At 42.5% G+C, this 24,569-nt stretch overlaps 1 protein-coding gene across 10 annotated transcripts in view; it reads left to right on the forward strand.

Moving 5' to 3' along the window:
- The window catches only part of C2CD5 (C2 calcium dependent domain containing 5), a 99,989-nt gene that overhangs the window by 18,356 nt on the left and 57,064 nt on the right, over nucleotides 1-24,569 (forward strand). For 5 of the 10 annotated variants that reach the window (XM_070754359.1, XM_070754356.1, XM_070754354.1 and 2 more), the window contains exons 4-8: nucleotides 1,790-1,885; nucleotides 3,505-3,660; nucleotides 4,981-5,179; nucleotides 13,548-13,699; nucleotides 21,939-22,024. In XM_070754359.1, coding sequence (XP_070610460.1) covers nucleotides 1,790-1,885; nucleotides 3,505-3,660; nucleotides 4,981-5,179; nucleotides 13,548-13,699; nucleotides 21,939-22,024 — 689 coding nt within the window. Of the gene's footprint in view, nucleotides 1-1,789; nucleotides 1,886-3,504; nucleotides 3,661-4,980; nucleotides 5,180-12,477; nucleotides 12,603-13,547; nucleotides 13,700-18,107; nucleotides 18,300-20,284; nucleotides 20,341-21,938; nucleotides 22,025-24,569 lie in introns of those variants that run through there. The other 5 variants (XM_070754361.1, XM_070754362.1, XM_070754353.1 and 2 more) reach the window with 3 other exon arrangements.

The following is a 24,569-nucleotide window of genomic DNA, read 5'->3' on the forward strand; positions in this document are numbered from 1 at the left end:
CTCTGCATTGTAAAGCAGAGAACTAGCAGTTAGAGCTATTCGATCTGAATCCTGTCTTCTGTATTCAACTTAAATATCAGTTTGATTGCAATAATGTTGCCGTCATGTAGACACTAATTATTATGACACAAAAGTATAAATCATCCTGATTTATACCAGGGTGATCCGACTTAAGAAAAACATATAGCCCCTCCCTGGTACAGAGCTGGAAGGATTCAGATCGAATAGCTCTAACTGCTAGTTCTCTGCTTTACAATGCAGAGTTCACCAGATCGAATCCCAGTAAAAGAAAGGGGTGTGGCTAGCTGATGAGGCCTAATAAGGCCGAAATGGGACCATCCTAGTCTCCCTTAATTTTAAAATTCCAGCTGAAAACATTTTAACACACATATATATATATATATATATATATATATATATATATATATATATATGTTTTCGTAAATTTTCACGGGTATATGTATGTAGATTGTTCTGAGTTCGGGTTTTGCCCTGTGTAATGTTACACATTACACAGGGCAAAACCCGAACTCAGAACAATCTACATATATATATATATATATATATATATATATATATATATATATATATTTTCTATTCCTATATTCTATATATTCTATATATTCTATTCCTATATATTCTATTCCTATATCTTCTTTTCTATTATTTCTTAGATATATTTTACTATGAGTATCTCCTCTATAACCTTCATCATGTATTTTACTATGTGTATATTGATATATACTCACTAAAACCCTCATTGTGTATTGGACAAAATAAATAAATAAAAATAAAATAAGTCACAGTGTTAGAGCTAAAATAAAGTTCCTGCTGTAATCCCAGTTCTTCACTTAATAGTGCTTTTATATTTCCAGGAACAATTTGTTTCCAAGAAGCTTTAATGCACTAAATGTTCAGCGTTTGTCTGTTTATTAAATTCCCACTACCAAGCACCTCTGGGCAGCTAACAGTGACATAAAATAAAAGCTTTGACGTCACGAAGACGTCCTTCCTGGAGGCCACGTTTCGGCCGACCAGGAAGGACGTCTTTGTGACGTCAAAGCTCCGCCCATGGAATTCCCTATTGGGATTCCCCACCTCCTTTTTAGCCTCCAGATCGGCCGAAAACGCCGCCGCCAATCGCAAAAACAGCGCTCCGCCGAGTGATGCTGCCCGGCTGCAACCTTCTGAAACAGCCGGGCGCTTCTCGGCGGCGTCCGGAACCCGAACCCAAACTTTCGGGTTCGGGAGAACGCCGAGAAGCCCCCCTGCTTTTTAAGAAGGTGACAGGCGGGCGGCAGCGCTTCTCGGTGGCCTCCCGAACCCGAAAAGTTCGGGTTTGGGTTCGGGAGAATGCCTAGAAGCTCCCCGGCTGTTTTAAAGGTGACAGCCGGGCGGCGGCGCCCAAATGAGTGCCATTTTGGGATTTCCCCCCCCCCCTGCACGCATTAATCACTTTTACATTGTTTCCAATGGGAAACATTGTTTCGTGTTACGAACTTCTCCCCTTACAAACCTCCTTCCGGAACCAATTAGGTTCGTAAGACGAGGTATTACTGTAATGGTTATAGTTACATAGATGATTTGCTTTACAACTCTCATAACGGTCACACTCCATTATGGTCATAAGTCGAGGACTAACTATTAAATTTTTAGAAGCTTATTTTCTGTTTGAAATTGTATCTATGTTAGGATTTAGAACGATCGAGCTTTATTCAGGTAACTTGGATAGTCAGTTTTTGTATTGCGACGTAAATTCTCCTCCTGTTGCTTCTATTTTCACATCCAGGTATACGTGGGGAGATCAGCGTGATGGTGAAGGTGGACCTTTTTAATGATTTAAACCGTTTTAGACAGTCGTCATGTGGAGTCAAGTTTTTCTGCAGTAAGTCAAAAAACACATGGTTTTTATGCACGTGAAAAATGAAAGAACCAGTGAACCGACCATTTAAGATGAAGCGTCTTTAGGCTTCTTTGGGTGTTCCCAACCAGGTTCCTCTTGCAGCATCTAAGGCATCCTTTGACAATTCTCATTAGTGCACAACTGCTTCCAGAATTGACTGGTTATTCCAGGGTTTTGCTCTCTTGGCATTTTTAAAATGTGTGGACTTCAACTCCCAGAATTCGCTAGGGGACTTGAATAATAATAATAATAATAATAATAATAATAATAATAATAATAATAATAATAATAATAATAATAATAATTATAATATTTATTTATTTATTTATTTATTTATTTATTTATTTATTTATTTATTATTTGGATTTGTATGCCGCCCCTCTACGAAGACTCGGGGCGGCTCACAACAAGTGGAACAAATCATAAATAATCCGACTAAATTTAAAATATTTGAAGATTTAAAAAACCCCATATACTAACAGACACGCACACAAGCATACCATGTATAAATTAAACATGCCCAGGGGGAGATGTTTCAGTTCCCCCATGCCTGATGGCAAAGGTGGGTTTTAAGGAGTTTACGGAAGGCAGGAAGAGTAGGGGCAGTTCTAATCTCCGGGGGGAGCTGGTTCCAGACAATAATAATAATGATAATAATAATAATAATAATAATAATAATAATAATAATAAATTATTATTATTATTACTATTATTATTATTATTATTATTATTATTATTATTATTATTTATTGGATTTGTATGCCGCCCCTCTCCGTAGACTCAGGGCGGCTAACAACAATGATAAAAACAATATGTGACAATCCAATAATAAAACAACTAAAAACCCTTATTTATAAAAACCAAACATACCATGCATAACTTGTAATGGCCTAGGGGGAAGGAATATCTCAACTCCCCCATGCCTGGCGGTATAAATGAGTCTTGAGTAGTTTACGAAAGACAGGGAGGGAGGGGGCAATTCTAATCTCCGGGGGGAGTTGGTTCCAGAGGGCCGGGGCCGCCACAGAGAAGGCTCTTCCCCTGGGGCCCGCCAAACGACATTGTTTAGTCGACGGGACCTGGAGAAGGCCAACTCTGTGGGACCTTATCGGTCGCTGGGATTCGTGCGGTAGCAGGCGGTTCTGGAGGTAATCTGGTCCAATGCCATGTAGGGCTTTAAAGGTCATGACTAACACTTTGAATTGTGACCGGAAACTGATTGGCAGCCAATGCAAGCCACGGAGTGTTGAAGAAACATGGGCGAATCTTGGAAACCCCATGATGGCTCTCGTGGCTGCGTTCTGCATGATCTGAAGTTTCCGAACACTTTTCAAAGGTAGCCCCATGTAGAGAGCGTTGCAGTAACTTTTGTTCTCCTTCTGAGATTATCTTTTGATACTCTACCTCAATTGCCTTTGGTCCAAGCATCTGTTTGGCAGAGATGTACAATGCAACACAAACTTTTCTGTTTAATATATTTAATATATTTATTCATTTAGCATTATTAATGTATATTCATTGGGAAGGTGAGGCTCCCTTGGATCAAAATTACAGCCTCTCCATTAATTATTTTCACTGATTAAACATCATATCTTCAACAGCTACGTCTATTCCGAAGTGCTATAAAGCCGTAATTATTCATGGATTTGTAGAAGAACTTGTAGTGAATGAAGATCCAGAATATCAATGGATAGACCGAATCCGTACACCAAGAGCCTCAAATGAAGCCAGGCAAAGACTTATTTCATTAATGTCAGGTAATTTTAATTTTTTTAAAAATTGGGGTACGAGTAAGAACTCTTTGGCATTATTGTGCATTTTAATGACTTGTTTGTATTATTTAATTTATACCTTGTAACTAACTGGCCAAGATAAAGCAACTGTATCCTAAAAAGAAAGAGACAATATTTTATTTGCATACTGTATATTGTAGTAGACATAATGGATGTTGTAAAGGTAATGAAATTGCTTTTATATTTCTAGCTAAGAATCTGCCCACAGAAAAATTACTCAAAGAAGTAATTTGTAAGCATTTTACCGGTTAACATATAACCTAATCCAACAATAATTTACAAATAGATGGTGGTGATTTCGAGTCTGATCTGAAACTCTAGTTAAAGTTATAAAACAGCCACGTAGTCTCTGGCATGTTGGAATTCAAAGGTCCCTTTGTATTGTTGAACTATGTAAATGTACATCTCAGGATGATAAATTTAGGCGCTGAATGTGTGAACAGCTGAACTCAGCTATTATTTTTATGGATTCTTTTTCGTCCAATTGGAAGCTAATCCAGTCCATAGTTGTAAGATAGGAATCATTGAGTTGCTAGGGTCTGCTAGTATGTTTATTTTTAAAACGTATCCAGGAATTATAGATGGCTAACCATGAGTTCAAATTTTAGCAATAATAAAAAAACAGTTTATAAGAATTGGGGGGCAAATGCATGTATCCGAACACCTAGACCTAGTGTACAAATAAAAAATATATGAAAATAGCACAAAATAAATTACATTTGGTTAAAGTATCCAAAAGCACCTGGTGATTGGTCCAAAGTCACTCAGCCAGCTCTCATGTCTAAGGTAGGACTAGAACTCACAGTCTCCTGGTGATTGGCCCAAAGTTACCTAGCTGGTTTTCATGGCTAAGGTGGGACTAGAACTCACAGTCTCCTGTTGATTGATCCACCCAGCTGGCTTTCATGGCTAAGGTGGGACTAGAACTCCCAGTCTCCTGGTGATTGGCCCAAAGTCACCCAGCTGGCTTTCATGTCTAAGGTGGGACTAAAACTCACAGTCTCCTGTTGATTGGCCCAAAGTTACCTAGCTGGTTTTCATGCCTAAGGTGGGACTAGAACTCCCAGTCTCCTGGTGATTGGCCCAAAGTCACCCAGCTGGCTTTCATGCCTAAGGTGGGACTAGAACTCACAGTCTCCTGTTGATTGGCCCAAAGTCACCCAGCTGGCCTAATTTCTAGTACAATTTAGTGCAATATTGCAGTAAAATTGAAGTTCATTTTGTGTTCAAAATCATCTTGCATTAATTTGGCATTAAATGGTGTGTGTGTGTGTGTTTTGACAGGGGAACTGCAAAGGAAGATCGGCCTGAAGGTCCTTGAAATGAGAGGAAATGCAGTGGTTGGCTACTTGCAGTGTTTTGATCTGGAGGGAGAATCTGGCCTAGTAGTGCGAGCCATTGGAACAGCCTGTACCTTGGACAAATTAAGTAACACACCTGTATTCTTACCTGCATGTAATTCCCCATCTAAGGAGATAAAGGAGTAAGTATGAATTAAATGTTCCCTGGAATGTTCCTTTCGTGTATTCTTTTCAAATTCATACTGTGTTGTATATGTTTGAGGGTCTGCTTTGATTAAATATATACTATATATATATTGTCGGCTATGAATAAATTAACTGCCTTGAAATGGTCCTGGGTTGGGCCTAGAGTCAAAAAAAGGAGCTGTGACGTTCCTTCAATATACCAGGGTGATCCGACATAAAAAAACATATAGCCCCTCCCTGGTACAGAGCTGGAGGGATCAGGTCTGATGGCTCAGCTGCTAATTCTGTGCCTTACAAGGCAGAGGCTACCAGATCGAATCCCAGTAAGGAAGGGTGTGGCTAGCTGATGAGGCCAGAGCAAGGCCGAAATGGGACCATCCTAGTCTCCCTTAATTTTAAAATTCCAGCTGAAAACATTTGACACACACACACACACACACACACACACATATATATATATTTGTTTTCGTAGATTTTCACGGGTATATGTATGTAGATTGTTCTGAGTTCGGGTTTTGCCCTGTGTAATATTTTGCATGTCTATGCGACGTTTCGGTGAAATCACATTCACCATCATCAGGCTGAAGTTTCAAGCTTCGTGTGCAAAATATTACACAGGGCAAAACCCGACCTCAGCTGCCTTCCTTCTATAAATACTGGTGGCTGGGTGTGGTTTGATGGCTCAGCAATTGCCTGCTGTGTAGAAACTTCCTGGTGAGTCAGTGGGGTAACACCTGGGGTCGTTGATGTAGCTGAGGTATGCTGATTAGTTAATGGTTGTGGATTAGGCGATATCCTGAGTAGTTGGAGCTGGCAGGCTACTTGTTTTGCAATGTGTGTTCTGGGTCTGGTTTCAGTTTCTATGGCTGGGATACGTTTGTTAATGAGGGCTGGTTTCCTGCCTACCAGACATCTGGAAACCAGCCCTCATTAACAAACGTATTTCATTTCATTTCATTTATTGGATTTATATGCCGCCCCTCTCCGAAAACTCGGGGCGGCTAACAACAGTCATAAACAATATACAGTAAAAATCCAATACTAAAAACTAACTTAAAACCCCCTAATGTATAAAACCAACATACGTACAAACATACCATACATACAGTTGTATCAGCCTAGGGGGAGAAGAGGTCTTAATTCCCCCATGCCTGGCGGCAGAGGTGGGTTTTGAGTAGCTTACGAAAGGCAAGGAGGGTAGGGGCAATTCTAATCTCTGGGGGGAGTTGGTTCCAGAGGGTCGGGGCCGCCACAGAGAAGGCTCTTCTCCTGGGTCCCGCCAAGTGGCATTGTTTCGTTGACGGGACCCGGAGAAGACCCACTCTGTGGGACCTAACTGGCCGCTGGGATTCGTGCGGCAGAAGGCGGTTCCTGAGATAGTCTGGTCCAGTGCCATGAAGGGCTTTATAGGTCATAACCAACACTTTGAATTCTGACCGGAAACTGATCGGCAACCAATGCAGACTGCGGAGTGTTGGTGTAACATGGGCATATTTGGGAAAGCCCATGATTGCTCTCGCAGCTGCATTCTGCACGACCTGAAGTTTCCGAACACTTTTCAAAGGTAGCCCCATGTAGAGAGCGTTACAGTAGTCGAGCCTCGAGGTGATAAGGGCATGAGTGACTGTGAGCAGTGACTCCCGGTCCAAATAGGATCGCAACTGATGCACCAGGCGAACCTGGGCAAACGCCCCCCTCGCCACAGCTGAAAGATGTTTCTCTAATGTGAGCTGTGGATCGAGGAGGACGCCCAAGTTGCGAACCCTCTCTGAGGGGGTCAATGTTTCTCCCCCCAGGGTGATGGACGGACAGATGGAATTGTCCTTGGGAGGCAAGACCCACAGCCACTCCGTCTTGTCTGGATTGAGTTTGAGTTTGTTGACACCCATCCAGGCCCCAACAGCCTCCAGGCACCGGCACATCACTTCCGCTGCTTCGTTGACTGGACATGGGGTGGAGATGTATAACTGGGTATCATCGGCATATTGATGATACCTCACCCCATGCCCTTGGATGATCTCACCCAGCGGTTTCATGTAGATGTTAAATAGCAGGGGGGAGAGGACCGACCCCTGAGGCACCCCACAAGGGAGAAACCTAGAGGTCGACCTCTGACCCCCCACTAACACCGACTGCGACCGACCGGAGAGGTAGGAGGAGAACCACTGGAGAACAGTGCCTCCCACTCCCAACCCCTCCAGCCGGCGCAGAAGGATACCATGGTCGATGGTATCGAAAGCCGCTGAGAGGTCAAGAAGCACCAGGACAGAGGACAAGCCCCTGTCCCGGGCCCGCCAGAGATCATCCATCAACGCGACCAAAGCAGTTTCCGTGCTGTATCCGGGCCTGAAACCCGACTGCTGGGGACCTAGATAATCGGCTTCTTCCAAGGACCGCTGGAGCTGGAGTGCCACCACCTTCTCGACAACCTTCCCCATGAAGGGAAGGTTGGAGACTGGACGGTAGTTATTGAGTACGGCTGGGTCCAGGGAGGGCTTCTTGAGGAGGGGGCGCACGAGCGCTTCTTTATAGAGTGTTGGAAAGACTCCCCTCCCCAAGGAAGCGTTGGTAATCTCCTGGGCCCAGCTCCGTGTCACCTCTCGGCTGGCCGAAACCAACCAAGAGGGACACGGATCCAGTGAACAGGTGGCAGAACTCACAGCTCCAATGGCCTTGTCCACTTCATCAGGTGTCACCAAGTCAAACTCCTCCCAGACAGATGGACAAAGACGTTTAGCCCCAGTCACCTCGACTGACTCGTTGTCAGTCGACTCTGTTTTACAATTGGAGTCGAGATCGGCCCGGATCCGAGCGATTTTATCAGCGAAAAACGTGTTAAAGTCCTCGGCACTACTCTGTAAGGGCTCCCCAACTCCCCCCTGATTAAGAAGGGAGCGGGTCACCCTAAACAGAGCGGCCGGGCAGGATTCCGCTGATGCAATCAAGGCGGAATGATACGCGCATCTTGCCGCCTTGAGCGCCACTTTGTAAGTCTTAATAAAGGCTCTTACAAGTGTTCGATCGGATTCGGACTTACTCTTCCTCCATCGCTTCTCTAGACGTCTCTTCTGGCGCTTCAACTCCCGGAGCTCCTCGTTGAACCATGGAGCTCTACGGGGTCTAGCGCCACGGAGAGGTCGCAACGGCGCAATACGGTCAAGGGCCTCTGCTGCCGCCTTGTTCCAGGCCTCAGCCAGAGACTCTGCCGGACTGCGGACGAGTGTATCTGGAAGAACCCCAAGCGCCTTCTGAAAGCCTTCTGGATCCATCAGGCGTCTGGGGCGGAACATCTTAATTGGTTCCGCCTCCCTGCGGGGGAGGATTGGAGCCAGGAAGTCAAGCCGCAGTAGAAAATGGTCTGACCATGACAAAGGCAACACTTCTAAGCCCCTTAGTCTCAGACCATTACTCAGTTGCTCAGAGAGGAATACCATGTCGGGTGAGTGCCCCCCCTCATGAGTCGGACCCTGAACTACTTGGGTCAAGTCCATGGCTGTCATGGTGGCCATGAACTCCTGTGCCAATCCAGAGGATTCGCCGAGCGACAGCAGGTTGAGGTCTCCCAAGACAATAAGTCTAGGGAACCCCACCGCCAGCCCGGCTACCTCCTCGAGCAGCACAGGTAGGGCTTGTGCCACGCAGCTGGGAGGCAGGTACGTGAGAAACAAGCCCACCTGAACCCCTAGGTCCAACTTCACCAGGAGGGACTCACAACCCGCAATCTCCGGAGCAACGAGTCTACGCAGGCAAAGGCTCTCCCTGGCTATAATAGCCACTCCTCCCCCCCTTCCCCGGGGTCGAGGTTGATGCCATATCTGAAACCCGGCTGGGCAAATTTCAGAGAGAGGAACTCCTCCCTCTGGGCCCAGCCAGGTTTCAGTTACACATGCCAGGTCGGCCTCCTCATCCAGGATCAGATCCCGGATGAGGAGGGATCCCAGCCATAGAAACTGAAACCAGACTCAGAACACACATTGCAAAACAATCAAGTATCCTGCAAGCTCCAACTACTCAGGATATCACGCCTAATCCACAATCATGAACTAATCAGCATACCTCAGCTACATCAACGACCCCAGGTGTTACCCCACTGACTCACCAGGAAGTTTCTACACAGCCATCAAACCACACCCAGCCACCAGTATTTATAGAAGGAAGGCAGCTCAGGTCTCATTGTGTTTGCCCTAGAACAAGGACAGAAGCACCAGCCTGAAGATGATGAGTGGGACCTCGTCGAAACGTCACCAGAAATTTCCAAATCCTACACGGGAAGAAACCCGAATATACCAAGACCATCATATATATATATATATATATATAATGCCTCAGCTACACATCATTCTTGTAGTGTTGCACAGCATGATAGCGATGACATTAACCTGTTCTACATTCCAGAGTGCTTTCTCTTAATTAGTGGGTGATTGAAAATAAATTGCTTCAATGGGGTGTTCGTATTTTGCAACATATTTTGCAAAATAAAATCCCACAGGACCTCCTCTTTTAGCATTTTTATTCTGAATGCACTTGCTGTACATGGACTTAAGACAAAGTCTTCAGTGTTAAGATGTCATAACTGTATGCTATCAGGTTTTTATAACTGTCTGCAACATTTCCTTCTCTCTTGCTTAGAACAAATTAAAGTTTTGCTGCCTTTTCACTTAGTTAATTAGGCAGTTGGCCAACTCTGAGTTCAATAGCAGTTGCTAAAGTTCATCTTTTAGACTGAGCCAGAGACATAGAAACAGCCCTGTGCCAAGTTGAAAGTACTTTGTTTGGGAAAGTTAAGCACCAGTGAGAATATATTACTTTAGGTCTTGCAATTCTATAGTTCTTTTTATTGAAATCTAAACAGGAAAAAATTGTTACAAAACAACGTGAGGTCATCTCAGTCATGCTTACTTGAAAATTTCAAATTATGTACTTTAACCTATTGGCAGGTGCTTCTCTTTAGATTAAAAATGCTGGCAACCAGATAATGTGGGACTTCTATTTTAAGTTTTATGTCTATGGAAATTCTCAGTCGTCCAGGTCAAAGGTGCTTTTTTTTCAGGAGGAAACTGGACTTCCTTGTTTTTCTTTGAAGACGTTTCACTTCTTATCCAAGAAGCTTCTTCAGCTCTGAGTTGAAGAAGTTTCTTGGATGAGAAGTGAAACGTCTTCAAAGAAAAAAACAGAAAGTTCAGTTGCTTCTTGAAAAAGCACCTTTGGGGCATTTTAAATGTTACTTAAATTGCACTATGTCCCTGTTGCTTTTTATACTTGCAGAAATCTTTCATTGATTTCACTTTGCATACCTAAACATTTACAGTGATCAGAAATAAAATTAAGTTGGCCCAGTTCATTTCTTTAAATTTAGGTTTCAAAGATTATTGGGAGCTTATTTTTAGCTTTGCAGCTAAACTTTTAGCAGAATTATAATTACATGGCAACCAAGTAATGCTTAGCTGTCTCCCACACCCCCAATTCTTTAGAGTAGGGGTGTAAAACTCAAAATGAGTCAACTAGGGCACTGTATTCCTCTGTGTAGATTCTGGAAAATTTGTCTGTATATCTTCTATTCTAAAAAAAACCCAATTAGTCTGCTCTTCCTTAAATGATCTCCCAAATTCCTCTTCTTGATGTAAAGCATTGAGAAGGAAGAGGAAGGTCATGTGTGATTATCTAATAATGTATTTCCTCATCTTAATGTTATGATTGGCTTGCACTGGCTGCCGATCGGTTTCCGGTCACAATTCAAAGTGTTGGTAATGACCTTTAAAGCCCTTCATGGCATTGGACCAGAATACCTCCGGAACCGCCTTCTACCGCACGAATCCCAGCGGCCGATAAGGTCCCACAGAGTTGGCCTTCTCCGGGTCCCGTTGACCAAACAATGTCGTTTGGTGGGGCCCCAGGGGAAGAGCCTTCTCTGTGGCGGCCCCGGCTCTCTGGAATCAACTTCCCCCCGGAGATTAGAACGGCCCCCACCCTCCTTGTCTTTCGCAAGTTACTCAAGACCCACCTATATCGCCAGGCTTGGGGGAACTAAGACATCTCCCCCAGGCTTTCTTATATTTTATGTTTGGTATGTATGTGCTGTATGGTTTTTAAATAGTTGGGGTTTTTTTATGTAATTTAATTATTAGATTTGTTTCATTTATACTGTTTTTATTACCGTTGTGAGCCGCCCCAAGTCTTCCGACAGGGGCGGCATACAAATCTAATAAATAATAATAATAATAATAATAATAATAATAATAATAATAATAATAATATTAACTAGTTGCATGCTTAAGTGCTAAGCTAACTAAATTGGCAAGCTGAAGCCATTGCATCAGTGGATTGAATTTTTAGGAACCTTCCCAATTTCCCATTCACCCACTGATTTAAATTGGTGGAATTTGGTCAAACCCTGGTGGCATGGTGGTTAGAACGCAGTATTGCAGGCTAACTCTGCCCACAGCCAAGAATTCACTCCAGACGGGGATCGAGGTTCACTTAGCCTTCAGTCCTTCCGAGGTTGCTAAAATGAGGATCCCAATTGTTGGGGGCAATAGGCCGACTTGTAAACTGCTTATAGAAGGCTATAAAGCACACCAGGAAGCAGTATCATGGCATCGAACCAGAATATCTCCGAGACCGCCTTCTGCTGCACGAATCCCAGCGACCGATTAGATCCCACAGAGTCGGCCTTCTCCGGGTCTCGTCAACTAAACAGTGTCGGTTGGCGGGCCCCAGGGGAAGAGCCTTCTCTGTGGCGGCCCCGACTCTCTGGAACCAGCTCCCCCCAGAGATTAGAACTGCCCCTACCCTCCTTGCCTTTCATAAACTCCTCAAACCCACCTTTGTCGTCAGGCATGGGGGAACTGAGATATCTCCCCCGGCCTATATAATTTAGGTATGGTATGTTTGTAGGTATGTCTGCTTAAAAATGGGGTTTTCTTAACTACTTTAAATTTTAAATTGTAAATTATTAGATTTGTTATGAATTGTTTTATTGTGTTGTGAGCCGCCCCGAGTCTGCGGAGAGGGGCGGCATACAAATCTAATAAATAAATAAATAAATAAAATAAAGTATATAAGTCCAAATGCTATTGCTCTTGCTATTAAATTTATGGGCCACATTGGGAATTTGACACCCCTGTTTCAGAGTTTGCTTTTCACAAACAAGCAAACCACAAACGCAACCTTCCGGTAACTAGAACACCCTAGAGTAACTTTTTTTTAAAAAAAAATGTAACTTTGCCAATTTTTTATTTTTTTTATGTATTTCCCCCCTCCCCTTTCCTTCGATCTCGGCTGCAAATTCTCTCAGGTCTCTGCTGGCTCATCCGCCCAACCACGGATGTCGTTCGACTCACAACAGTCCAATTCACACTGCTACTGGCTCACGGCTTACTCAGAACTTCTCTGTGTCTGTTCCCACTCTCGTCTACACTGGTACGCGGCTGCTCAGATTCAGAAGCTGGGGAGAGAAAGGCGGCAGGCACAATGACAGGCAGGCAGGCAGTGTAGGCAGGTACCTTTATCTCTTAAGAGTTCCCGATAAGTCTCTTTTTTTGCATTCACCTGCCAAGTCAGAGGAAACAGGAGACCTCGAGGATATCTTCTGATCTCTTTTTTTGCTTGATTGTGCATATCTGTTTCCTTTTTTTCCTCCCCAACCCCTTGCAATAATACTGTTTGCATCTCAGGTGCCTCCCTCGCAGCAGGGAGAGAAATGTACATTTTGATCAGGCTTCAGGCTTGATCGCGATGTTCTCAAAAAAGGGTTCTGTGCAAGATGTCTTAAACTGGACCGACAGGTAAGGCCTTGCTACCGGTAGCAGCGCTTGTGAATACCAACGCCTGGGTATAAAGTATGATTCTCCTCTTTCGGCTTTGTTTTTAGCTGTGGCAACCTGCAAAATGCTAACGGATAAGGAAACATTTGTTTGGGGGAAATATATATATTGCGTCTTTATATATATAAATAGATAACATATCTGTCTATGTGTACGTCCAGGCACAGATATATAAACCTGCAACCATCGCTTTGTTTTCTTTTGTAGGAACCTGGTTCCAAAAAAACCACAGGCTGCGTTCTTGTAGCCGTGGTTTTTGATGGGTTTTATGTTCCTGTTTACTTCCCCGCTTTCCGATGCTTTTATGCTTTTCAGCTGTGGGTTTTTATTTTGCTGGTCAGTAAATGCCCGTCTGCCTCCACGAAGTTGTGCGGCGAACAACCTGTTCCAACGCCTGTGGGCATCGTAATCATAGCTCCCCACTGAATCCCACTGGATCACTGGCCTCCACCCCCTCCCTGTCCACATCCTGGTTTTGGGATCATCAGCCCGATCCTTTTGACATAGGATCACTGAATCTGTTTCCACCTTCTTCTGGCAGGATTCCTTTCAATGAAGATCCCAACCCCAATCCTCATTCATCAGGACCCTCCACCCCTCTGAAAAACCAAATCTATTCCTTTTCACCTTCCAAGTCCTACAGTCGACAGTCCTCTTCTTCTGACACAGATTTGAGTTTGACACCCAAAACTGGTAAGGTGCTTCCACCCACGTTATTTTAATTTGTTTGTGATTTGTTTTGCTGAATTTGTATTGTTTCTATTTTAGCTTTTCACTCACGGCCTTTCTCTGTTTTTTGGGCATATACTTATTACCTGTTTGCATAAATCTTGGAATTGTTTATTGAATTATGTGGCATCTGGACATCTTCTGCAAACTGACATATAACCGCTACACTAAGATTACCCTAAAAACAATTGGTCTTTTCATTTCCTCCACATCATATTGCAAAATTATGGGAATTAAAAGTAACCATGCTTACCACGTCTTTCTGAAAATATACAAATAAGTATAACAAAACTTTTCTTGCAGGTCTTTGTAATCAAAGGGCTGTTTGAGTGTCTTTGGGGCTGCTTTGAAGACAACAACAAAATCCTGATTTAGAAAATAGAATAGAATAGAATTTTTATTGGCCAAGTGTGATTGGACACACAAGGAATTTGCCTTGGTGCATATGCTCTCAGCGTACATAAAATAAAATATACATTTGTCAAGAATCATGTGGTACAACACTTAATGATTGTCATAGGGGTCAAATAAGCAATGAAGAAGCAATATTAATAAAAATCTTAGGATATAAGCAACAAGTTACAGCCATACAGTCAACATGGGAGGAAATGGGTGATAGGAATGATGAGAAAAACTAGTAGAATAGAAGTGCAGATTTAGTAGAAAGTCTGACAATGTTGAGGGAATTATTTGTTTAGTAGAGTGATGGCGTTCGGAAAAAAACTGTTCTTGTGTCTAGTTGTCTTGGTGTGCAATGCTCTGTAGCGACGTTTTGAGGGTAGGAGTTGAAACAGTTTGTGTCCAGGATGTGAGGGTCAGTAAATATTTTCCCCGCCCTCTTTTTGACTCGTGCAGTATACAGGTCCTCAATGGAAGGCAGGTTGGCAGCAATTGTTTTTTCTGCAGTTCTGATTCTCCTCTGAGGTCTGCGTCGGTCCTGTTGGGTTGCAGCACCAAACCAGACAGTTATAGAGGTGCAGATGACAGACTCAATGACTCAATGAAATTCCATATTAACTTTTTACCATTATCAAAACATAACTTAAGATATGAGTAATCCAGTGCTTTTCCATGTAGCCCTCGAATTACGACCGACCACTATTGAACCCAAAATATCCATTGTTAAGCAAGAGAGTAGTTAAGTGAGTTTTGCCCCATTTTGCAACCTTTCTTGCCACAGTTGTTAAGTGAATCACTACAAGTTAGTAACATGATAGTGACTTTGGCTTCTCCATTGACTTTGCTTGATGGAAGGTTGCAGAAGGTAATAACTTGACCCCGGGACATTGGGACCATCATAAATGCCAGTTGCCAAACATTTGAATTTAAGTTAAGTGAGCATGGGAATGCTACAACGGTTGTAAGTGTGTGTGTGGGGGGGAAACCATAAGTCCCTTTTTTTCAGTGCTGTTGAAATATTGAACAGTCGCCAAACAAATGGTTGTAAATTGAGGACTACCCATATATATGGTGTATATAGCCGCCCTGAGTCCACAAGAAGAAGGGGGGAGTGTGTCTATAAATCTAATCAAATGAATGAATGAATGAAAGAAAGATAGATAGATAGATAGATAGATAGATAGATAGATAGATAGATAGATAGATGGACAGAAAGATAGAAAGATAGATGGATAGATGGACAGACGGACAGACAGATGTACACATCCAATATTAAAAAACAGATTAAAACCTTTACCATAAAAATTAATCACACAACCCAAGCAAACCATACATAAATCATAGTAGCTAAGGAGAATATCAACTTCCCCAAGCCTGGCGACATAGGTGGGTTTTTAGGAGCTTGCGAAAGGCAAGGAGGGTGGGGGCAGTTCTAATCTCCCGGGGGGAGTTGGTTCCAGAGGGCTGGGCCACCACAGAGAAGGCTCTTCCCCTTAGTCCCACCAGATGACATTGGTTAGTCAATGGGACCCGGAGAAGGCCAACTCTGTGGGACCTAACCGGTCGCTGGGATTCATGTGGCAGAAGGCGGTCTCGAAGGTATTCTGGTCCGATACCATGTAGGGCATCGGTGCCATTGCTTCTCTCTTTAATGCTCTTCCACCCATTACTACTTCTGCCTTTTAAAATAAGTCGTATTCACTGCTAATTATAATGTGGATGATAGATCAGAAATTTAGCTGTGGAGGTGTTCTATTAGTTTTTGACTTATGGAAGTTTGGGGTCTTAAAACAGAGGATGGTCCTTCCTAACTAAATTAACAATCTAATATAGAGATTGACTATTTCCTGAATGAGGATTTTGGTGCTTACCCAGAAAGTATATATGTGGAGGAAACTGAAAAGGAGGTAACACAGTTATTTTATTTCATTTCATTTTATTATCAAAATGCAACGTAACATTTTAAAAATTGAAGGCTTTCAAAGCAAGCTGCTCCCATTTCCATCAAAAAGTGCAAAATCGTTCCAAAAAAGGGGGAAATTTATTTGTTTGTTTGCTGTTTATCAAATTTCTGCCCCATTCATCTCACCTCTTTAACTTGTGTGCTTTTTTTTTTAAAACTCTCACGGAAGATGGGTATTCATCTCCTGTAAAACCCATTCAGTTTGGAATAAGCTGCAATTAAAATATATATACAGTGGTACCTCATCTTACGAACGCCTCTTCTAACGAACTTTTCAAGATACGAACCTGGTGTTTAAGATTTTTTTGCCTCTTCTTCCGAACTATTTTCACCTTAGGAACCCAAGCCGCTGCTGCTGGGATGAAGGGGTTTCTTTTTTCCCCCTTTTTTTTGAAGAAAGAAAAGGAAGGGGAGGCTTGGAGGGGGAAAGAGTTTGCATTTTAAAAAGTAGGAGAACAGCGTGCTTGCAGAGGCACTGAAAGGGTGTCTTCTGAAGAAAGAAAAGGGAGGGGTAGCTTGGAGGGGGAAAGAGTTTGCATTAACAAAAGTAGGAGAACGGTGCTTGCACAGGCACTGAAAGGGTGTCTTTTGAAGAAAGAAAAGGGAGGGGTAGCTTGGAGGGGGAAAGAGTTTGCATTAACAAAAGTAGGAGAACGGTGCTTGCAGAGGCACTGAAAGGGTGTCTTTTGAAGAAAGAAAAGGGAGGGGTAGCTTGGAGGGGGAAAGAGTTTGCATTAACAAAAGTAGGAGAACGGTGCTTGCACAGGCACTGAAAGGGTGTCTTTTGAAGAAAGAAAAGGGAGGGGTAGCTTGGAGGGGGAAAGAGTTTGCATTAACAAAAGTAGGAGAACGGTGCTTGCACAGGCACTGAAAGGGTGTCTTTTGAAGAAAGAAAAGGGAGGGGTAGCTTGGAGGGGGAAAGAGTTTGCATTAACAAAAGTAGGAGACCGGTACTTGCACAGGCACTGAAAGGGTGTCTTTTGAAGAAAGAAAAGGGAGGGGTAGCTTGGAGGGGGAAAGAGTTTGCATTAGCAAAAGTAGGAGAACGGTGCTTGCACAGGCACTGAAAGGGTGTCTTTTGAAGAAAGAAAAGGGAGGGGTAGCTTGGAGGGGGAAAGAGTTTGCATTAACAAAAGTAGGAGAACGGTGCTTGCACAGGCACTGAAAGGGTGTCTTTTGAAGAAAGAAAAGGGAGGGGTAGCTTGGAGGGGGAAAGAGTTTGCATTAACAAAAGTAGGAGACCGGTGCTTGCACAGGCACTGAAAGGGTGTCTTTTGAAGAAAGAAAAGGGAGGGGTAGCTTGGAGGGGGAAAGAGTTTGCATTAGCAAAAGTAGGAGAACGGTGCTTGCACAGGCACTGAAAGGGTGTCTTTTGAAGAAAGAAAAGGGAGGGGTAGCTTGGAGGGGGAAAGAGTTTGCATTAACAAAAGTAGGAGAACGGTGCTTGCACAGGCACTGAAAGGGTGTCTTTTGAAGAAAGAAAAGGGAGGGGTGCCCCCTTGCCTTTCTTCCTTCCCACTCACCCTTTAGCCTAGCCTTGCTTCTTCCACCCGCCCCCTTTAGCTGCTCCTCCCTGCCCTCTGTTCGCCCCCCCTTCTAAAGTTTGGGATTTTCCTGAAGGATTTGCAGGCATTATTTGCTTTTACATTGATTCCTATGGGAAACATTGTTTCATCTTACAAACTTTTCACCTTACAAACCTCCTCCTGGAACCAATTAAGTTCGTATCATGAGGTACCACTGTATATATATATATCAAAGCACACTTTCATGGCTTTGAAATAGAGCAATAAATGACGTGTTCGGTGTGCCCGTTCACCGCATTGCATTTGTCATCCTGTGAATTGTAAATCCATAACGCTGTCTGTTCTTTTTTTCTTACAAACCTGGTTTTGCTTGATTCATGTTGTTTTTTTCTTTCTTGTCTTCTTGATTTCTCTCCCCCTCCTTTTTTTTTTTTTTTTTGTCATTTTCTGAACTCTACCATCTCTTTACTGCTTTTCTCCGCAGCACTCCCCCTATGGGGACCCAAGATTTTCCTGCTTCCCAGTTCCCCAACCTTATCTTGTCGTTTCCCTCCACTTACAAAGCCCCGTCTCCTCTGCTCCGGGCCTAGCTCTAACCCTCTTCACTCTAGCCCCGTGAATCCAATTCTCAGGAAGAGTCTTTCTTTCACTGAAGAGCTACTTCCGGCTGCTTCCGGTAGGATTACTCTTCTGTCGCCTTGCTGGTTTGGGTAGTGGCACCAAGCACAGTCTGGAAAGCTTCTTACGGGTTTTTTTTCTCCCCCGCCAGGCCCATTTAAAATCCCAAAACTGCTGGCTACATGACGTTAATATACAGTAATTACTTTTCTGGGGTTGGTTTTCCATCCCCTTCCTTCCCCTTTCCCCTGCCCAAAGTCTATCACGACTGTTTTTTTTTAAAAAAATCATTTTTATCATGCCTTTTTAAATTAAATCATACATTTTCCCCTACCCAAACTTTTATGAGATAATTGGCTTTTTTAAAAAAAATAAAAAATAAAATTTTGGTACAGGTAGTCCTCGACTTATGACGCTGTGAAGCCCAAGGTTTCTGTGGCTAAGCAAGATGGATGAATGAGTTTTGCCCCATTTTGCAATTCCGGCATTTGTTAAAGTTAGTAACGCGGTTGTTAAAATCAGTCTGGCTTCCCTATTGAATTTGTTTGTGAGCAGGTCACAAATGGTGATCACATGAGCCTGGGACATGTAACATACATGTCCAGGATATATTAAGTAAAAGTAAAACGTAAATATGAACCCGTTGCCAAACATCCAAATTTTGATCACATAACCATGGGGCTGCTGCAAATGGTCATATTTGTGAAAAGTAGGCCACAAGTCACTTTCTTCAGCGCCATTGTGACTTCAAACAGTCACTAAATGAATATAGTGGCACCTCTACCTAAGAACGCCTCTATTTAGGAACTTTTCTAGATAAGAATCATGGGTTCAAATTTTTTTTGCCTCTTCTCGAGAACCATTTTCCACTTACAAACCCGAGCCTCTGAAACTGTAAACAGAAAAGGCAGGGAGAAGCCTCCGTGGGGCCTCTAGGAATCTCCTGGGAGGAAAGAGGGCCAGAAAAGGCAGGGAGAAACCTCCGTGGGGCCTCTCTAGGAATCTCCTGGGAGGAAACAGGGCTGGAAAAAACGGGGAGAAGCCTCCGTGGGGGCTCTCTAGGAATCTCCTGGGAGGAAACAGGGCCGGAAAAGACGGGGAGAAGCCTCTGTGGGGCCTCTCTAGGAATCTCCTGGGAGGAAACAGGGCCAGAAAAGGTGAGGAGAAGCCTCCGTGGGGCCTCTCTAGGAATCTCCTGGGAGGAAAGAGGGCTGGAAAAGGCAGGGAGAAACCTCAGTGGGGCCTCTCTAGGAATCTCCTGGGAGGAAACAGGGCCAAAATAGGTAAGGAGAAGCCTCCGTGGGGCCTCTCTAGGAATCTCCTGGGAGGAAACGGCCTCCACCCTCCCTGTGGTTGTCCCAATCACACGCATTATTTGCTTTTACATTGATTCCTATGGGAAAAATTGCTTCTCTTTGCAAACCTTTCTTCTTAAGAACCTGGTTATGGAACAAATTAAGTTCATAAGTAGAGATACCACTGTAGTGGCTAAGTCGAGGACTCCCTGTGTAGCCATGCAGCCATGTTTCCACGCTCCTCTGTTTTGATTGGGAAGAACATTTCTTCTTTCTCTTCTCTGTTTTCTTCAAGTCATTCATATTACTCTGCTGACCATCATGTGGCCATCAGTCCTGCTTCGTTGTTTGTACCTGCAATTTAAATGCCCTTCTAAACGTTCACGGTATAAATGTCAGTTTTGCCTGTCCTTTCACAAGGCTGTTTCAGCGAATGCAAACTTGGTTGATGCCGTGGAGCAGTACAGTTTGGGTTTTTTCTCTTTTCTGGGTGAAGTATGTTTCATTTCTATAAACAGCCTTCATTCCATTTTTCTGTCTCCGCTCTTAGTATCGTATAGTCCCCCGTCAGACAGATTTGACAGCAAAAAAGGAAAAAGAAAAATTAGATTGACTGCACCATGCAGAACGGGACTATATAGATGCTAATATTTGTTTCCTTATCCAAAAACAGCTAAAAATGGAGCTTTTCATAGAATAGGAATGAACATTGATCTGTAAATTTAATCGTGCAATAGGATCTGTTTCTATTGCTGCCATTTCCAAAGATTGCAAGTATTTGCAGAACCTCAGCTGTAATATCAGGTTGGTACAAAATGAACATTTCAATTCAAATGAGCAGTAAAATCTTAAAAGTCTCTGAAATTAGATGAATTGCTAATTTTGTCAGTTTATCATTTATCATTAAACCAGGTACATACGTCTCTGTAATTCCATCAATACTGTTTAGTTGCAGGAACTTGCTGGATTTCACTCCTGATTATAAACATCCCTGTACTTTTGTCCAAGTCTTATTTTACTAAGGCTTGCCCTGAACAAGCCTTGGAGAGAATTTAATTGTGAAATAAGACATTTTAAGAAGGCTAAGCATAATTGTTTGGCGTTATTATTATAGTCAGCATTAAGCCACTGTGTCCCCTTACAACATATAGATTTCTTGAATAATAGAGCATATTTGATTTAGAACCTATCAAGCAATCATAAATGGACCTTGTAAATTAGTCCTTATTATGTTCCCACTGGGCTTGTCCATAATCTTCCCTTGTTCACACAAGTTTCAGGGTGAATAAGGTCAATCCTGGAATTTTTATTGTTTCTATCCAGAGAAATGAGGATTTTTGTGCTACCCCTCCAAAAAAAGGAAAAGTTTAAATTCTAGTTTGTGTAATAAACATATTAAATTGTACCCCTGAACCTAACCAACATACTAAGGCACGGGTAGGCAAAGTTGGCTCTTCTATGACATGTGGACTTCAACTCCCAGAATTCCTGAGCCAGCATGATTGGCTCAGGAATTCTGGGAGTTGAAGTCCACAAGTCATAGAAGAGCAAACTTTGCCTACCGCTGTACTAAGGCATCCCCCTATTAATTAGTTTGCTGATGGTTTGTTAAGAGAAATTAGAATTCTTTCCTTATTAGTTGTAAATGTGGATCTTGAGTCTGATCAGCAGTCCATTCAGCTCATTATTATTGGAGTTACCAAAGACTGATACTGGAAACTTTGAATTCAAATTATATCTTTGTAACTTAAATACAACCTTTCCTGAATAAAGTTAATGGAGTTACTTCCTGTAAACATTTCAGCCTTGAAAATACATTATTTTCCTTTATTCTTTTAGCTCTGTGTGATTATAACCTTTTTTCTATGTGGGCCTTTTAAATCAGCACAGAATTCCAGGTTTTAGTCCCCTTTTACATCAAAATATCAATATATGGTTGTTCACATAAGCATATGAAAATCTTTGTATTGCAGACTACAGTATGGTAAGGTCATCTTTAAATACGCTGAAATATTTCACATTTGAATTATGTTTGGGTTTTTAAAAAGTTCAAATTGGACTGAGGGGCATAATCTTTAACAATGGCTTACTAAAGTTTCCATCTAGGATGATCACATTTAATAGTTTTTGCACATAAATCGTAGGCAATGTGCATGTTAATTATAATTAAAAATTATAGCCTGTTAAATGAAGCTGAAGCTTACTTTTTCCCTACTAAATACATGCTTTTCGTAAATTAATTGATACACAACTCTGGCTTTTTAACCATGTCAGATTAGTCCGTTCAAAGGGCTGTCTACATTTGCTAGTCATCAAACATGTGTCACATTTTTAATATAGCTTTAATGCAACGTCTATTCATTATATGATTTCACTTTGACTTACGTGCTGATGTTCTTTAGGAATGGGAAGTGGTAGCGCTGGAAAAGAAGGGGGGCCTTTAAAAGCTCTGTTAAGACAACAAACCCAATCAGCTCTGGAGCAAAGGGTAAGAAATTCATTAAAACCTGTTAGATATTTTATGTATGCCAGCACAGTTCAGGTCTAACGCCATTGGGTTCAATAGGGTTAACTTTTTAGAAAATCTGTGTAGGATTTCAGCTATCACTTTAGAAACATTCCTGTATTTTTCTACTGGTGTGTAAGAAAAGTGTACTTGAATGTTTCCTTTGTTATTAAGCAATTATCTTTTTGCTGCAATTGGGAATTATATAGGCTTTATTCATCTTTATTTGGACAGAGGGGTGATAGGCACATCCCTATAAAGAAGACATTTACATCATGAAGATTTCCATGAAGCTCATAAGGTTTTCATTGGTCTTTTTTTGCTAATGACATAAAGGTGTGTTAATCGAGTTGACACTCCTGGGGTTATTCGTAACATGGAAGATGGTTTGGCATCTGTGGAAAATTGGTAAAAAAAGTGTGGAAACTTCTGGGAGTTGAAGTCCAAATATCTTCAAGTTGCCAAGGTTGGGAAACACTGGTTTAAGGGTTTATTCACTCAGTTTATTTAAGTCTAAAGGTTATGTCGATCAGTGTCTTCTGTAAGTCATATCAAGTGTAGTAATGTAGTATGTTGGCTAAAAAAAAGAAACTATCTAAAAACTACCTAGAAAGAAGACTATCCAATAAAAACATCTTGTAAAATCAACAACTCATGAGTAGTGATGGGCGAACCCAACGGTGTTCGGGTTCAGCAAGTTCGTACGAACTTTACGCAAAATTTGGCTGAACCTGAACTCGAACGGGGAATCCCTCCCACGAAGAGATTCCAGGGGTGGAGCTTTGATGTCACCGGCAGGTTGCTAAGGACGCCAAGGTGATCACTTCCTGGATTCCATGGAATCCAGGAAGTGATCACCTTGGCATCCTTAGCAACCTGCCGGTGACATCAAAGCTCCGCCCCCGGAATCTCTTTGTGGGAGGGATTCCCCAGCTCCTTCAAAGGGAGGTCTTCACGTAAAAATAAACATTGTTATTTTTACGAAAAAGGTCACCGCAGCGGCACTGCAAGCAAAGGGCGGTCCTTTCATGTAAAAATAAAAATGTTTAATTTTACATGAAAGGACCGCCCTTTGCTTGCAATGCCCTGAATCCAGGAAGTGATCACCTTGGCGTCCTTAGCAACCTGCCGGTGATGTCAAACCTCCGAATGCCGAACACAATCCTGAACTTTGCCCGAAGTTTGAAAAAATTTCGTGTTCGTGTTCGGCATACCGAACACCGCAAAATTCAGTACGGACCCGAATTGTGCGGGTTCAGTTCGCCCATCACTACTCATGAGATGAACTATCTTTTTCATATTTCTATTTCAGTGTCAGCTGAGCTTAAACTAAAAAGCAATAGCTCACCTTCATGTAAGGTATATAATCAAAACAGACAAGCTAATTTCCTCACGTTCTACCCGCACACTTTAATTTTATATCCGTAAATGTTTACAAGAGGCTATTTAAATCTGATTATTAGTGCTGAAACCCAAATTGCGTATAAGGATCTCACATTCACTGGGCGAATTTGAAATCGTTTGTAGCAGTGAAATTTTACTTCAGTGAATGAAGAGAGCTCTGCCGAAAATTACATGTTTATATACTTCAAGGTTCGACTACTGTAACGCTCTCTACATGGGGCTACCTTTGAAGAGTGTTTGGAAACTTCATATCGTGCAGAATGCAGCTGCGAGAGCAATCGTGGCCTTCCCTAAGTATGCCCATGTCACACCAACACTCTGCAGTCTGCATTGGTTGGCGATCAGTTTCCAGTCACAATTCAAAGTGTTGGTTATGACCTATAAAGCCCTTTATGGCATCGGACCTGAATATCTCCGGGACCGCCTTCTGCCTCACGAGTCCCAGCGACCAGTTAGATCCCACAGAGTTGGCCTTCTCCTGGTCCCGTGGACTAAAGAATATCTGGCGGGACCCAGGGGAAGAGCCTTCTCTGTGGCGGCCCCAACCCTCGGGAACCAGCTCCCCCCAGAGCTTAGGATTGCCCCCACCCTCCTTGCCTTTCGAAAACTTCTTAAAACCCACCTCTGCCGCCAGGCATGGGGGAACTGAGACATCTCCCCCTGGCCTATATAATTTACGCATGGTATGTTTGTGTGTATGTCTGTTTTTTTTAAATAAGGGGCTTTTAGAGACTTTTAATGTTAGATTTGTGATATATTGTTTGTATTATTGTTGTGAGCTGTCCCGAGTCTGCGGAGAGGGGCGGCATACAAATCTAATTAATAATAATAATAATAATAATAATAATAATAATAATAATGTCACGTCCCATTAAAATGTGGATTAATTCAAAATGACCAGCAGTAGCTTTGTATCAGTGGATAATTTTCTCCCCATTTTTGTGTTACCTATTGCTAAGGGAGGATCGCCCCATAAATTCTGTAGAAGGCGGGTATGTTCCAATTGCTGTGCGACACTTCTTTTTTCTTTGTGTTCATATTTATTTTGAGACTCGTTTTTCTACCTTGGATCTTTCGAGGAATTTGGAGCCAGTTATTATTTTTTCCACATTCCTTATGGCAG

Source organism: Erythrolamprus reginae, chromosome 6 (genome assembly GCF_031021105.1).
Source record: "Erythrolamprus reginae isolate rEryReg1 chromosome 6, rEryReg1.hap1, whole genome shotgun sequence".
Taxonomy (NCBI): domain Eukaryota; kingdom Metazoa; phylum Chordata; class Lepidosauria; order Squamata; family Dipsadidae; genus Erythrolamprus; species Erythrolamprus reginae.